We start from the raw sequence: 17,162 nt of genomic DNA on the forward strand, positions 1-17,162 counted from the left end.
AGACATACAAATTTAGGTCGATAAAATCAAATCTTGATACATTTTCTTTAACTTAGAACTTTCATTACTTTACTCTTTGCTACTAAAAGTGTTGAATGATCTTTTGCAAACCCAAATTTAAAGTAACATTAACTCAAGACAAAATAGGCTATAGAACGGCGGTGATATCGCAATAATCCCTGTGGATACGATAATAACGAAAAGTACACCACAATACTCTTTCAACAATGCTCAAGATCAATGGCTGAGTATTTCTCTCCAACGACGATAAAGTGTTTATTCGTTTTAAAAATGTTTTCCCTTTAAGCGGAACTACATTAGCTCTGACTTCTCCATTGCACCGAGGAGGTATGTAGGCCCAAAGCTTAACGCTTTGCCGAGCTTATTTTAAAAATAAAACAAACCGTTTTTTTAGCACACACGACACAGATTTTCAAAAAGGTTCCTGTGGAGTACCACCGATATGAGGGGTGCTTTAAACCTTCCCCTCATATAATCAACACCCGTACCTAAGATCTCTTCTTTTTGTTTTAAAAACAAACTTTGGGTTTTATTCGTTCTTTTCCCTTTTCCTTTGGAAATAATAAAGCGCGGTGGCGACTTTCACTGAAATATTGATTCGAGTCAATCTCATGGCTTCGATATCAGATTTTCCCCGCTACAGAAAAATGGCGACTTTCACTGAAATATTGATTCGAGTCAATCTCATGGCTTCGATATCAGATTTTCCCCGCTACAATGTGGTTTCAATTTCGATTCGAGAACTGCTGGTTGAAGGAAGATGGTATAAAGGATGTGGTTTCTTATGGCTGGAACAGTGAGGAACATGCTGAAGTGATGCAGAAAATTGATTCATGTGCTAAGCATCTAGATAAATGGAGTAAAACAGCAAGGCAGAATAGAAAGGGAGAGATGGAAAGATACAAGACTGAAATGGAATTATACAGGGGCGGCCAAGATTCTGTGTCGTCGGTTCGGTACTTCGAAGCCCTACAAGAGTTTAATAAGGCCTTGATTACCGGAGACATTTATTGGAGACAAAGAGCTAAGATGCACTGGTTGCGCGACAGCGACATGAACACGAAATTCTTTCACTTGTCGGCAACTATTAGGAAGAGTTTTAAGAGAATCCTTAGTTTATCTAGAGAAGATGGTAGTATAGTAAAAGATCAACAAGGAGTCAGTGATACTGCAAGGCAATATTTTGAGGAGCTTTTTACGGGTAACAATGATAGTGATTATGAATCGGTTCTACGACAGATCCAGCAGCGAGTATCGGCGGAACATAACACCAAACTGATTTCTCCTCTTACTAAGGCTGAACTGTATGAAGCTTTACTCACTATGTACCCGGATAAATCCCCGGGACCCGACGGTTTCAGTCCTGGATTTTATCAACATTTTTGGGAGTTGTGTGGTGATGATATCTTTGCGGCAGCATCGGTGTGGCTGGAAAGAGGCTATTTTCCTGAAGATCTAAATGATACGCACATCTGTTTGATCCCAAAGTGTATGCAGCCTAACAGAATGCAAGATTTTCGACCTATCTCGCTATGCAATGTTATTTACAGAGTGATATCTAAAGCACTGGCAAATAGATTAAAGCCTCTTTTAGACAAGTATGTGTCGGAGGAACAATCAGCATTTGTAGAGGGTCGCTCTATTTTACATAACACTATGATTGCAACGGAAATTATTCATACTCTCAAGAGAAAGACTAAAGGAAAGAGAGCCCATATGGCACTTAAGATTGATATCAGCAAAGCATATGATAGGGTGGACTGGGTTTTTCTTAAATCTATGTTACGGAAGATGGGTTTTGATGAGAGATGGATTCATTGGATAATGATGTGTGTCACCTCGGCTCACTATTCTGTACTGGTTAATTCGGACAATGTAGGACCTATTATGCCAGGAAGAGGACTTAGGCAAGGCGACCCACTGTCGCCTTACCTTTTTATTCTTATATCTGAAGGACTGTCGGCCCTCATCAAGGGGTCTGTTGCAAACGGAAATATCCATGGAGTACAAATATGCAGAGGGGCACCTAGTGTGTCGCATCTGCTTTTTGCTGACGACTGTTTTCTTTTTTGCAGGGCCAATGTGGAGGAAGTGACGCATCTCATGGAGATTCTAGATGTGTATGCCAAAGCATCTGGTCAAGTGATTAATTTAAATAAATCTGAGGCGTACTTTAGTTGTAATCTGAGTCAACCAGCTCAAGAAGATCTAGCTAAGATTATGGGAGTTCGGCATGTCTTAGGAACGGGGAAGTACTTAGGATTGCCCTCTATAATCGGGAGGAGTAAAAAAGCTACTTTCGCTTATATCAAAGATCGTATTTGGAAAAGAATTAATTCTTGGAAAGGTCGGTCCTTGTCTAAAGCCGGGAAAGAAGTCATGATTAAATCGGTTCTCCAAGCAATTCCGGCCTATGTGATGAGCATCTACATTATCCCAGACGCCGTGATTAATGATATTGAGAAGATGCTGAATGCTTTCTGGTGGTGTGGAGGTGCTAATAATAAGGGTATTCGGTGGATGGCTTGGGAGAAGCTAGCTTGTTCTAAGAAAGAAGGGGGTCTTGGATTCAGAGATTTTAGAGCTTTCAACATGGCTATGGTTGCAAAACAAGGTTGGTTCCTCATGAATAACCCACAAGCTTTGGTCTCCAGATTCTTTAAAGCAAGGTACTTTCCTAATACATCCTTCTTTGATGCTAATCTTGGTTATAATCCTAGCTTTGTTTGGAGGAGTATTTGGAAAGCTAGAGAGGTGCTAACTATTGGCTGTAGGTGGAGTATCGGTGATGGAAGCAGAATAAAAGTAATGAATGAACCTTGGATTCGGGGGAAAGTCGAAGGTTGTGTGAAGGGGCCGCAAACTCAAGGTATCTATAATATGGTAGTTAAAGATTTGATCTTACCAAATGTTAAACAGTGGAATATGCGGGTCATTCGAGATTTATTTGATTGTGTAGGAACGGAAGAGATCATTTATGTTCCCTTAGTGGAGGATGTTACCGAAGATAGACTGATTTAGAAGGAAGAGAAAGATGGTCATTATAGTGTTCGGTCCGGATATAGAGTGTGGAAGAGTAGACAGAAATTCTATAATCCGGAAAATAATGAGGAGAATTGGAACGACTTGTGGTCTATTCTTGCTCCTCCCCGAGTAAAGCATCTTCTGTGGCGGATTTGTAAAGGGTGTTTGCCATCCCGAGTTCGACTTAAGCAGCACCATGTCTCGTGTCCTCTTACATGTCAGTTTTGTGAAGAGTCAGAGGAGGATGATTGGCATATTTTCTTCGGATGTCCGGAAACTAATTCGTGTTGGAGGGGAGCAGGTTTACACGACACTGTTACACATTATATTACTCATTTTAATGATATTAAATCTCTTATTTTGAAAGTGTGTAGTCAGGAGGATAGGAAGGTGGATGGGCGCTTTGCGACCATGATTGAAATGTTATGGCAGAATAGAAATAATTTTATTTGGAATAATGAGAAAGAGGAAGCATTAAGACTTGGTTGGATAGCTTCCCATAGGTGGCAGGAATGGTTGCTGGCACAACATCATCAGGATAGAGAGGTTATTCCCCCAAACAGTCAACAGTGGACTCCCCCTCCTGTGGGATGGTTAAAGTGTAATGTTGATGCGGGTTTTAATCGCAATAAAGGAACTTCTAATAGAGGTTGGTGTATCCGGGATAATATGGGCCACTTTGTTAAAACGGGTGTTGCTTGGGACGTGGGTACTTTATCCGTTTTGGAAGTAGAGGCGTTGGCTTTGAAAGAAGCTATCCAAGGGACGGTAGACCTTCATCTTGATCATGTAGTGTTTGCAAGTGATTCTCAACAAGTGGTGCAAGCCATCCATTCCAATGTTACCGGAAGCTCCGAGTTTAATTTTATTATTCAGTCTATTAAGCTATTGTTACTAGATTTTCCAAACTTTGAGGTAGAGTTTGTCAAACGTCAAGCAAATATGGTTGCCCATTGTCTAACAAAGGCGGCCAATTCTTAGTCTCGACGTAGTTATGTTAATGTTATACCTCCTTGTATTGAAACTATTTTATTGAATGAAAGAAGTTAGTTTTAGTTTGGTAAAAAAAAATAGTTGTCTTATCTCCATTATAATGACCACTTTTTTTAAAAAATAGTTATGTTAATGTTATACCTCCTTGTAATACAATGAGTTATGATAGTGCTATAATCTATCTACAACCACTTTTTTTGTTACACATCTCAATAACTTCTCAACTTCAATCTTGAAAAAATAAGAATCATCTCATACATAGTTCTTTGAGTCAATGATGATTTTTTTTGCCGTTTCATTTCCAGGCTTTTCTACTTTCAATTTGTTACGTACGAATGCGTCAAGGTCTAATTGTGAATTATTATCCATCATAATGGGTTTAGGGCTATAAAAAACATGTTGTAAACATAAATTTAGGGTCTGCTACACATAATGGGTTTAGGGCTATAAAAACATGTCGTAAACATCTCTCTGTCTTATAATAAGTGTCTTATTTGCACTTTTCCTGTCTCAAAATAAATGTCTCATTTAGAATACCAATACAACATTTATGATTTTATTCCACTATTATACCTCTATTTATTAACTTTCACATTTTCCAACTACTTCACTACCTATACTAATAAATAAGGATATTTTAGTAAATAATATTAATTATATCATTAAAATCAATACATCTAATCATTTTCTTAAGAATCGCAGAGCTCAAATAAGACACTTATTATAAAACGGATGGAGTATATAATTGAATTCTAAATTTTATTTTCTACACATTTCATTTTCCTTGTAACTTTTTTTTTTGACAAAATTTTCCTTGTAACTTGAAGAACAAAGCTTTACTTGTCTCTATTTTCCATGCAATTTTCATAAACATGTTTTATCAATCTCTCTTAAGTATATATTAACACAAATATATATGTTCTTTATCCTCGTTTATAGTACCATAAGCGAATAGTCTTTCGATAATTTTTATATTATGAGAATTGTCTAAATGACATACATTCTGTAAACACTTTGTTTTAATTTTGTTATGAGAAAGTATATCATTACCTCTTTTATTTTTCACATATATCTCAATGAAAGTAGAAATATCATTAGATATAGTAAAAGGTGATGGTTATTTTCATAAATAAAAGGCCAGGTGATTAAACTAAGACATGAAAGATAAATTCAGTATTTTTAAAGATAAATTTTTCTAAATAGTCTAAAATGAATGGATTAATTCTACAAAATCATATATACATTGGTTTAGTATACGATCATATGCTTTAAAATGAGATATGATTATATTTATCTGTTTAACTTCTACAATACTAAACTTTTCATTACATAGCGAAAAAGAATTATTACATTATTAAGTTGTAGACAAATAATCATAATTGTTGAAATATGCTTTAAAATCTTAAATCATAATCATCATATATATATATATATATATATATATATATATATATATATATATATATATATATATATATATATATATATCTTCTATTATTACATCGTGACAATTTTAGAGTTTTAGAATAGAGGGAAAAATAAGGGTTTAGAGTTTTCTAAGGGAAAACTTAGTAAGGTAAGGGTTTTAGAAAACCATTGGAGTTATTTAAAAAGATTGGAAAATATACGCTGGGTTTCAATGATTCTTATATTGAGAGTTTGAGAAACATTTGGTAAGAAAATAAGGGTCTCTGAAGGCGGAGACTATTTTCTTGTAACTCATTTGTAATCTCTTGTAACAACTTTTCGAGTATAGTGAATTAGAGAGCTACCCTCTCCCCCAGACGTAGATCTTTTAATCGAACTGGGTAAACAAATCTTTCGTCTTTCTCAACTTATTTTCCTCTATTATATTTTCTACTTATTGGTTATTATTGCAGAAGACCATTAATTTTGTTTGCTACCATTCTTTGTTTTCACATATCAAATTATCTGATTTGAATTAAACCTTATCATTTTCATAACAATAATTTTAGGGTTATTTATTATTTTAACTTCAATCAATCAAAATATCTCAAAACAATCAACTTAACGTCGATAGTCAAAAATCCAAATATATTTTACTCCATTGAAAGTCACATGTTAAAATTTTCTATCTTTCTCCTTTCTTAAACTAAGAGAGATTGCATTTTCCTCTTCTCTTAAGTGCAAATCATATCACCTCTTTTTAGAATATATCTTTGATTTCATTTTATTTTACTCTATCTTCTATCCCTTTATTCCAGAGAAATTCTTTGGCCACCTCCCTATCTTCTAGTCCACCTCTGGTGAAAACCCCATTATACCCCTGACTTCGGAAATGAACTTCCGAAATGCATGAAAAAGGTGTTTTCGGAAGTTCATCTCCGAAAGCGCCTTTTTTTTTGAAAAAAATGTCTTATTTCGGAAGTTCATTTCCGAAACTACAATTTCGGAAATGAACTTCCGAAATAAAACGCGTTCTGCAGATTAAGCAGAACTCTCCCCCTCCCCCAAACCATTTACCCTAATCATCATCAAACACTTCCATAGGCGAAATTTCTGCAGAAGCAAGTGTGAAGTAGCCAAACTCTTCTTCCAAACTCAACCAAACTCATCATTAAACACTAATTGGTAAGTTTATCATTGTTTTTTCAAGTTTTAGATCTATTTGATTAAACTATATTAGGGTGTTTAGAATCTGAAAAAATGACATTAAGATAGCTTAGTACTGATATTAGGATGTTTAGTAGGCAAAAAAATGGATTTGGTTTAGGTTTTTGGGTCTGCCATTGGAGGTTGCAGAGAAGCTCTGCGTGGGGGTGTTTCGGAAGTTCATTTCCGAAAACACCTCCATCCCAGTTTTCGGAAATGAACTTCCAAACTGTACCAGAAGTTCATTTTTTTTTGTTTTTTCATTTGTCTCGCATATTAATCAATTTCGATTGTTTACAGGATCATGTCAGACCAGCCAGCACGCATCAGACAGGGGAGAGAGTCCCAGACTGCGTCGGTTAGACGCGAGCGGGCGGCGGCGCATCTGGCGTCGACCCAGGGACGGGGGCAGGGACGGGGACGCCGTGTCCGCGTTCCACAGGACTTGGTGGAGAGTTCATCTGCTTCAGGCTCTAGGAGTAGGCTGGCTCGGGTATCTTCTTCCCGCCAGCGAGAGGAGGAGGATGAGGATGAGGAGGAGGAGGAGGTCATACCGGATGTTGACCCTCCAGTCGGGGAGGAGGAGGAGCAGGAGGAGCAGGAGGTGGATAGCTTTCCGGGAGGGCCTTTTGACACTTCCCTGCTGATTCACTACCAGGATCACGTCGCTCGGCGGATCTGGGAGGGAGAGGTATTTTTTTTAACTTAGCCGTTTATTTGTCACCATTTTTTATAATTTTACCGTTTATTTCTCGCTTATTTGTTTTTTTTTTTAACAGGAGAGAGAGCCATTGAAAATGGTGAACCACTCCAGGAAGATTTTCGGTCTGTTTAAACCAGCAGCTGAGCGGTTTAACGACCATGTGCGAGGTTCAGGGCTTAGCGGGCTCTGCATGACCGGGTACACCACCATCAGCACCGGCATGCAGGGGGCATTTGTGGAGCGCTGGCACAAGGAGACGTCATCTTTCCACCTGCCGGTTGGGGAGATGACGATCACCTTGCACGACGTGCAGTGTCTTCTCCACCTGCCGATTAGGGGGCCGCTGTTGGACCACTCCCGGATCCAGAGGGTCGAGGCCATCGAGTGGATGACGCTCTATCTGGGCATGGAGGAGGAGGTTGCTCACTTTGAGTGCGCCACGACATCTGGGCCTCATATCCGGTTCACCACACTGAAGACTTATTTTGAGCACCATCTGGACGCGGCTGCCGAGGCCGAGGCTGCGGGTGACGAGCTGTTCACACAGTATCACCGCGGCTGCGCTCTTCGGTGCTGGTACATGCATGTGGTAGGCGCTGCATGCTTTGTGGACAAGAGCGTCAGGTACGTCGACGTGACCTACCTCCGCTATTTCATGGACCTGGATACCGTTCACCAGTGGAACTGGGGGGCAGCTACTCTGGCATATCTCTACCAGAAGCTGAATGAGGCCTCCAACTAGAGGACGAGGCAGCTGGTCGGATCCTGCACTCTGCTTACGGTACGTTTGATTTTAACACATTCTCGTATTTATTTATTTATTTATGTTTTGTATTTATTTTTAATACATTATCGTATTTGTGTTTCAGAGCTGGATCATCTCCTACTTCTCCCGCATCCACGGCTTCCACATCGATCCTGCGTACGTTGACGCCATGCCCAGGGCCGCCAGATACGCCCTCCAGAGGGGGAACGATGCGGCGGGACCATACCGCCTGTACCTGGACCGCACGATGCACGACAACGTCACCTGGAGGCCGTTCGCCGACTATGCTCAGGTTGTCCCCTTCGACGGGGTTGCTCTATATTCAGGCTGGTTGGCATGCGGGACCGGCATCATGGTCCGGTATCTCCCGGAGCGGTGCATGCGGCAGTTTGAGTTCGTGCAGATCATACCCAGGTCACCCTTCGAGGCTGCTCCTGACACAGTTACCAGAGTGCAGCTCACTGCCATATGGGAGGAGTGGCAGCATCATGTGGTACCGGAGGAGTACCGTCGCATGCGGGTCACCCAGGACTGGCACAGTGTGGAGGGGTACGTCACATGGTTCTACCGGGTGTCCCATCCTCTCTTGAGACCCGACGTTCCCGGCGCTCCTAGGCCAGCACACGAGGAGATCCTGGAGAACCGGCAGGCGGAGGATGACCACGCCATTGATCTCCTTCCGATCTGCCAGCGGATAGAGATGCTTGGGCGGGACGCGTTGCATCGAGGTGTCATTCATCAGGGCGGACCAGAGGCAGTCGCCGTGATGGAGATCATCGTCACTGATGCGGGCCGTGCGGCGGGGTACAGGCGGCAGAGGAGGGCCCAGGGTGAGCGGGTTAGGCACACCCAGTAGTGGTGGGGTTTATTCATTTTTTGATTTTGGATTGTATATTTAGCACACTATTTTTATTTATTTCGGTTTGTATATAATATTTTCATATTAGTATTTTTTTTTGTTTATTTATCATATTAGTGTTTTCAGTCTATCTATTGTTTATTTTATTTGCCGGTAACGTTTAATTAAAATGCGGTTGCGTTTAAGAAAAAACATAAAAAAAAACACAGTTTCTGCATAATTCGGAAATGAACTTCCGAATTCACCCCCCATGAGGTGTTTTCGGATGTTCATCTCCGAACGCACCCCCCATGAGGTGTTTTCGGAGATGAACTTCCGAATCAAGGAAATTTTTTTAAAAAAAAAGCGCTTCGGAAGTTCATTTCCGAAGCAGGGGTAGTTTGGGAATTTCGCTGGGGGTGACCCCCCATAGGGAGGTGGGTAAAGAAATTTTCTTATTCCATAATATTCCACCAATGGAAAAGAAAAGAAATTTAAAGTCAAGATTGAATTGATGGAATGCGATGAATGAAGAGAATTTAAATTCGAGACCTTAAAAAACCATATTTCTAGGACTTAAATTTAGGGGTGTTTGTGGTGTGGTTTGAATGGTTTTGACGTAAAAAGGTTGCGGTTCAGTTTGGTTTAGTTAGCTTTTAGAAATAAAACCAAACCAAACCAAAGCAAACCAATGCGGTTTGGGTTGGTTCGGTTTTTTATTAAAAAATTATTGAGACATACATACACATATAGATGACAACATAGTTTTGTATTTAGTTATTTATGAGTTATCAAATAATAACAAATTTCATCGTATTTGGACAACAACTTTCCATTTAATATACAAAAATAAAATTAGACAAAAAAGTGGAATAAAAAACATAAAATAGTAGCAAAAATTAATATAAAAAACTTTATAATGAAATAGAAAAGACGGTGATGAAATTTTAGAGAAGATGCAAAAGAAAGAGTATAAGAGAGGAGAGATTAGAGAAGAAGGGGTGCATTACAAACGTAATTAAATGTAATTAGAAGAGAAAACACTAGAATAAAATTAATAAGATGAAAAAGAAAGAATATAAGAGATGATAGACTAGAGAAGAAGATGTGAGATGTACTTGAAAAAAGAATGCATGATACCGCTAGGAGAAATTTGAGAAGACTTAAACTGAAACCTTAAGCGCGAGGAAGAAAAAATCAGTTGTATTCGAAGGATAAGGCATAATAGGTTTCAGTTTGGGTTGGATGTGGATTAAGTGAAGTTTGAGTTGTAACATGATGCAGTTTGGTTCTATTTGGTTCGGTTTGTAAAATACAAACCACAAACCGAATACATCCGAACCATTTACAGTTTTTTGCGGTTTCAATTTAATTTAATTTGATTTTGCGATTTTCTATTAGGTCGGTTCGATTTTGAACACCCATACTTAAACCTTTTTCACTAGGCCAGACACATTTTTGTTTATTTCTATTTGGAGGGTAGGTAGAACCATTTTTCTATCATATTTCATCATAAAATATCAAAATATATATTAATTGTTGATAAATAAATTACAATTTTTTATTAAAATTCTTTCTTCATTTTGTAGTGTTTTAAAAATGGAATCGAATCAGTCTTTTGGAGTGATCGGACCGGGAATCGGAGGGGTCACAGGTCTGGTTTGATTGCTGGACCAGGTATGCTATTGAACTGGTGAGAACCGATCAAAACCGGAAAAAACCAACAAATCGGCGATTTTAAAAAATCGGTGGTTCAAATGCATGCTCTTTTTTTCCGCACAAAACAACGGTGTTTTCATGATTTTTTTAAAAAAATATAATTAAAATATAATTAGACTTTATTCAAACTTTATTAGGAACAATTTTCCCCCTGTTTGCAATTAGACGTAATTTAAAATTTATTTATATTTATATTTTGTGTAATTTAAAATTTATTTATATTTATATTTTGTATTATTTTATTGTGGGTGATAATTATATTTAAAATTTGAAAATAAAGAATAAATATGTGAAATTATGATATTTTAAAATTTTAAAATGTTGTGGGTAATATTTTTTAGAGACCAAGTCATCCGGTTCGATCAAATTAATAAATATATAGTATTGTAATAGAGACCGGTTTATTCAACTAAGTCATCCGATTTAATTCGATTTAGTCATGCGATTCGACTAGTGACCCAATAATTCAATCAATAAATTAATGACCTAATATCTTCACCAATTTAATGACCGGTCTGATTTTTAAAATACTGTTTCTTTGTTGTTAAATGTAATTGTAACCCAATTCATGTGTTGAATTAACTAATTTATACCGGGGTTTCCTCAAATTCACCTAATCAAACACAAAATACAGAAGAAAAAAACTCAATTTCATTTTTTTTTTCTTACATCACATACCGCAAAACCCCTGAGAAAAAAAAACATACACACTCAAATCAAAGGTGAAATCATACCCAAAACCCTGACAAAAACTCCGGTAAACACAGTTAGCGTTTACAAAGCGCTCAAACATCACTCCAATCACATATTCAAGAGTACCAATTCATGAGGCCGAGGGTTAAAATCTGAACATTGAATTCGCTATACATTCCCATTTTCTTTTTCCTTATTTTTTTACACTGATTGTATTGTATTTTTTTCACTGTAATCAGTGGCTAGGAAGTGTTAGAAGCTACGCGAAGAATCTTCGCATTGATGGAGTGAAAGATACCATAGCTATTGCCTCCGGTAAAGGTGGTGTCGGCAAGTCCACAACTGCTGGTAAAAAAAAATTAAAATTCTCTCTCTATGAATTAGTTGAGTTTTGTTGGGAATGAATTGAAATGAATTGATTTGATTTGAATTTACAGTGAATTTAGCTGTTGCACTGGCAAGTAAGTTTCAGCTGAAGGTTGGTTTACTTGATGCTGATGTATATGGACCCAACATTCCTATCATGATGAACATCGACACAAAACCCAAAGTCACTCTAGGTATATATCTTTTGATATTTTGATATAAAGTAAGAACACAGACACTGGCATTAGACACGACACTGATACTAGCATATAGAATTTGGTAAAAGCTTTGAGAAAATGAAAGAGATAGAATATATTGTAGGAGTGTTGGAAATTGGCACACTTTTAACCTACAGAATAGATGTTAACCATGTTTGAATTTCTGTCAACATACAAGCAATTGTGGCGATGATACTAAAGCAATAGGAACTGTTTGACTGCTTTTCTTCTAGATGTTAATCATGTTATATGATTAACTATAAAATGCTAACTACTACTCAATTAATTTCTCGGGCATTTCGAGCTTGATAAGCTTATCCATATATAATATTTGCTGATTATCATAAATGAATACACACTCAGTAAGGTTGTTTTAAATCATCCATTTCATTGATTTTTTGGATTGGATGGAATTCAATACATAACTAGAAGGAGTACTAGCAATACACTCTTCTCAGCACATGGTTTAAAATTGCTACTTATAGATAAAATGCTTATTAAGCTATGTTTGATGGCTAAGTTCCTTCCATCTTCCATTGCAGTCCATGCCAATAATTTTCTGTTCGCATAATTTCAGATAAGAAAATGATTCCTATTGATAGTTATGGGATCAAGTGTATGTCAATAGGGTTCCTTGTGGAGAAGAATGCCCCGATTGTCTGGAGAGGTCCCATGGTATGCCTATAACAGCTCTTTCCCTTGATTCTACTCCTTTTCGCTTTCATATTGACTAATTATTGCTTTATCTGCCTTCAACAACTTTAGTTCTTGTTTAATGAAACATATCGCAGAAGATTTCTTATTGAATAGATCTGCTTGCAAAATAGTCACTTCAATTGTATTTTATTTGAATTTCTATTGTTGGATTATAATATAGGTATCGAATGCTCTTGAGAAAATGACAAGGGGAGTTGACTGGGGTCACCTTGACATTCTAGTGATAGACATGCCTCCTGGCACCGGTGATGTCCAGATATCTATGTCTCAGAATCTGCAATTATCAGGTAGTTAATAATTTAGGAATCACAAAGATATCATTTGAAATTACCTTTCTTTATATAGTTTCCATACGCTTAATTTTTTTTATTAGCTTATTTTTTGTCATGGCTTCTTGTATGGTAGGTGCACTGATTGTTTCAACTCCTCAAGATGTTGCATTAATGGATGCAAGGAGGGGTGTACAAATGTTCAATAAAGTTGATATTCCGGTATAATATTCACTTGGCGGATTTTTTTACCTGTTTGAGTTTTTGTTAATAAGAACGTATGCTATCTAGTAGCACTACAGCCCTCCTACGGTACTACCTTGTTAGGTTGTCTGAAATCCCAATCCTGCTGAAACAAGAGATTGAATTTTATCGGAATAAGAGTTTACCCATTGATTCCATGGATTTAGAAATCCTATTGGCTTAATTCAATTTATTAATTATGTTGCTAAAACTAATTTAAATAAATATGAAAAACATACCCATGGTCTCAAATATTGGGGAACCATATTCATATGTGCTTTTATGATCTGTTTTGAGGCATGTGTTTTTATTTATGTCACAGTACATTGATATATCAGCCATCTTCTGATTTGGTGTTCACATATCATCTGAAAAGCATATGAATGCATCCCACCTTTAATTTCTATTAATATGAGAATTCTATCCGTCCTTACAGATTTTGGGAGTTATAGAGAATATGAGCTGCTTCAAATGTCCACATTGTGGCGAACCTTCATATATATTTGGAAAAGGAGGGGCTAATAGCACAGCCGCTGAAATGGGATTAGAATTTCTTGGCGAGGTATGCTGATTATCTGTATGTAGATTATGCATTTTAAATTATAATTTTGCAGATCTTTGGACTCTGTTGAAGCAAGCAATTGGACTCAGACTTGTTATCATTTTTAAAAGACAACTGATCACTTTTTTACTCTTTTTCTGATGTTACTATAAAAGTTATCTTTTAGAATGTCGGTGTTTAACTATATAGCTAATGTGTAAAGAAAATCCTCCAATAAAATTAAATGATGCCGGGGTTACTTATGTCTCTACCTTAGATTTATTTTTCTCCCAAAATTAATTAAGGAAGACACAGTTAATGTGAATTTGTTATTGAGTTTGTGAGAACTAAATTGAGAGATCGAGGAGTTACAGTCAACATTATTCTTTTCTTCTAGATGAAATATAAGATAATCCCTAGAACCATTTTCTCGTTTTATTGGGTTGCTGCTATACACAAGCAGTAAGCAGTTTGACATATTCTTTGATTGTGCTGTGCGTACTGATTTTGCACGGGAGACTTCAAACTTGGTACTTGGTAGAGAGTTCATTTTTTTAGGGGGTTGATTTTACTAATTGAGAAGAATAATTCTCTTAAGTTACTGTGTAATATGCATGCCTTAAATCACTGATAATCAAAGCAAGCTCTTTTCTCAGTCTTAAGATTTGCAAAATTTAGTGTTTCTGACAACTAATTTTCATTTATTGATTATTCAAGATACCACTGGAAGTGGGGATCAGGGAAGCTTGTGATCAAGGGCACCCAATAGTGTTGGCTGCACCTGATTCCGTAGTTTCTATAGCATATGGAAATATTGCTGAAAAAGTTGTTCAGAAACTCAAAGAGCGACAATTTCAACCAGAAATTATACTATGATAACTCTCCGGTCTGTGAACAAGAAAAAGCACCGAGCTGGCTTCCCTTATGCTGTTTACACCAGGGTTTGACTACCACTAAATTTTGTTGAAATTGCAGCATGAGATGCTGGTCTGGCATATGTTATAGGCTTGTAGATTCAGGTATTTTCAATTTTGTTTAATAAGCTGTTAGTGGTACTTTGACGTCACATAGGTGCTGTCAAATTAGCAGTTTAATTTAACTTCAACTTTGAGGTTACATAGAATTGGCAGCAGTGTTTTTGATGCCATTCATTAAGCTATAAGGTTCTTTTATGTGGTTAATTTGGATAAATTGCGGGAAGATTATCTTTAGGAAGAGCAACATATTGTCAAAAATAATACTGAGAATATGATATTCTTAACATGGTAGAGGTAGTATTTTATCTACATGTCGTAGTGACTGTATGGTTAGATTTATTCTTATAAGACATGAAAATAATGTGGTTATAGAATGTCCCTTAGTAACTGTCTTTATGCTTATAATGAGCTTAAATCAAAATGATGGCAATTTAAGATTTGTTTATTTTGTGAAAATATTTATGTTGTATTTTTATCGGAACACAGTTGTTTCCTCTATGCTCTACATTGGTAGTAACGTCGTTAAATGATCATCATAAGTCTGTTGTGATTTCACTCCCAGAAACCTCCTAGCAGCATTAGTGATTAGGCACCATCTTGAGTTTGGTGTAATTTCAGTTATAAACTTCCACTCATCAAATTATTATCACCTTCAAGTGTTGACTCGAGGAGCATGTGAGAAACTGATTTCTAAGCAGAATTGAGGTTGTTGAGTGTGGTGAGAAACTGATTTCTAAGAAGAATTGAGGTTGTTGAGTGTGGAAAAGAAAAGGTACACTGATGGTTTATTAAGTATGAGTAGTAGGCATATCATAAATATGAAAGGGTTATCGGAGCACTTATTGAAATAAATATTTATAAAAAAACTTGAATAAATTATTTTTAATATAAAAAATAAAATAAATTTAAATTATATATATATATATATATATATATATATATATATATATATATATATATATATATATATATATATATATATATGGAGCGTATCCGGTGAGAACTGATATCTTTTGTGAGAAACGAGAACTATTAATATCAATCGTTAGATTTAATTAATGTTTGAGATTATAATAAATAAAATAAATTGTGATGTATATGATTATTTCTAAATATGTATAGCACTTGGTTAATATTAAATATTGCTGACAATCTTAGATCAAAATAGAAAGTATTTTATTTTTTCTTTATAGGTCCTTATTCTATGATCCTTTTTCAAGATTTTTTTCTATATGACCTACCCTATAATTGCAATCAATTTTTATGGCTCCCTCTAAACTTACCCTCATTTCCGCCATCTTCTATTCAGTAAATTGTATTTTTTAAAATATAATGACAATAATAGAAATTCTTATAATAGTAGCAATTTTTTTCTTATTAATATATATTAACATAGATAGCTTTAATTAATATATTAGTTGTTATTTATTAATATAAAAATAATATATGCTTAAATATTAATTAAAAATAAATAATTTTATAACAAATCTAATTTATAAAATATATATAAAAACATATACAAAAATCTAAAAAAAACCTATTATTATTAATATTAAAACAAAAATAAATATTTTGTTATCATTAATAAAATTCTATTTGTTGCATCCAACAAATAATTAATATATATTTTTCCTTCTTATTATAAAATTATATAATGATACTTATAAATAAATAGTTATATTAATTTCTATTAATTGAATACAACAGTATATTATATATAACTATTTAAATTAGTAGCAAATTATTATAATATTGTACCATGATATAATATAATATAATATAACTATTCATTCATCAATATTGTAAATATAATTTTATATTAAGAAGAAAAAATATTAATTATTTGTTTGAATACAGAAACATATAATTTATATTATTCATAAAAAAACATTTGTTTTTGTTTTAAGATTAAAAATAACATTTTTTTTGTTTATTTTTTAATATGTATTTTATAATAATTATATTACTTATAAAATTTTTTATTTATAATTAATATTTAAATATGTATTATCGTTATAAAAACTGGTAGTCATAAAAAAAATTATGGTATAGTTTTAATAGGAGCCATAAAAAATATGGTAGTTTTTATGTATAATGAAAAAAAAATTAGGGTAGTTTTTATAGGGCGCCCTAAAAACTGGTTGAAATTATAATTGATAGTAGTAAGGTTTTCTTTTGCGTGTTCAAAGTTATAGAAAAAGATTCTTGAAAAAAATAATGGAATAAGGGTCCTAAAAAGGTAAAATAAAATACTTTCTATTTTGACGTAAGATAGTCAACAATATTTAATATTAACTAAGTGTTATACATATTTAGAAATAATCATATACATCACAATTTATTTTATTTATTACAATCTCAAGCGTTAATTAAATCTAACGATTGATATTAATAGTTCTCGTTTCTCATAAAAGATATCAGTTCTCACCGGATACGCTCCTCTATATATATATATATAGTA

At 35.2% G+C, this 17,162-nt stretch overlaps 2 protein-coding genes across 2 annotated transcripts; both read left to right on the top strand.

The window, feature by feature from the left end:
* Positions 1–3,456: 3,456 nt before the first annotated feature.
* On the top strand, positions 3,457–4,026 carry LOC131657910 (uncharacterized). The gene has a single exon (XM_058927261.1). It carries the CDS (start codon positions 3,457–3,459, stop codon positions 4,024–4,026), a length of 570 nt encoding a protein of 189 aa, XP_058783244.1.
* A 7,225-nt stretch (positions 4,027–11,251) lies between these two features.
* On the top strand, positions 11,252–15,537 carry LOC131619328 (iron-sulfur protein required for NADH dehydrogenase, mitochondrial-like). Its single transcript, XM_058890437.1, has 8 exons — positions 11,252–11,514; positions 11,610–11,718; positions 11,808–11,930; positions 12,532–12,629; positions 12,832–12,958; positions 13,077–13,162; positions 13,620–13,745; positions 14,442–15,537. Exons 1-8 carry the CDS (start codon positions 11,503–11,505, stop codon positions 14,598–14,600), a joined length of 840 nt encoding a protein of 279 aa, XP_058746420.1. The 5' UTR covers positions 11,252–11,502; the 3' UTR covers positions 14,601–15,537.
* The last annotated feature ends 1,625 nt before the right edge of the window (positions 15,538–17,162 follow it).

The sequence above is a fragment of the Vicia villosa genome, linkage group LG1 (assembly GCF_029867415.1).
Source record: "Vicia villosa cultivar HV-30 ecotype Madison, WI linkage group LG1, Vvil1.0, whole genome shotgun sequence".
NCBI lineage: Eukaryota > Viridiplantae > Streptophyta > Magnoliopsida > Fabales > Fabaceae > Vicia > Vicia villosa.

What these genes read in the sequence shown, in the direction of transcription:
- LOC131619328 (XM_058890437.1), top strand. An exon ending in TTGTCTGGAGAGGTCCCATG is followed by an intron (nt 12,630 to 12,831) that starts GTATGCCTATAA and finishes ATTATAATATAG; the next exon opens with GTATCGAATGCTCTTGAGAA. An exon ending in TCAATAAAGTTGATATTCCG is followed by an intron (nt 13,163 to 13,619) that starts GTATAATATTCA and finishes CCGTCCTTACAG; the next exon opens with ATTTTGGGAGTTATAGAGAA.
- LOC131657910 (XM_058927261.1), top strand. Translation starts at nt 3,457, where the DNA reads ATGATTGAAATGTTATGGCAGAATAGAAATAATTTTATTTGGAATAAT.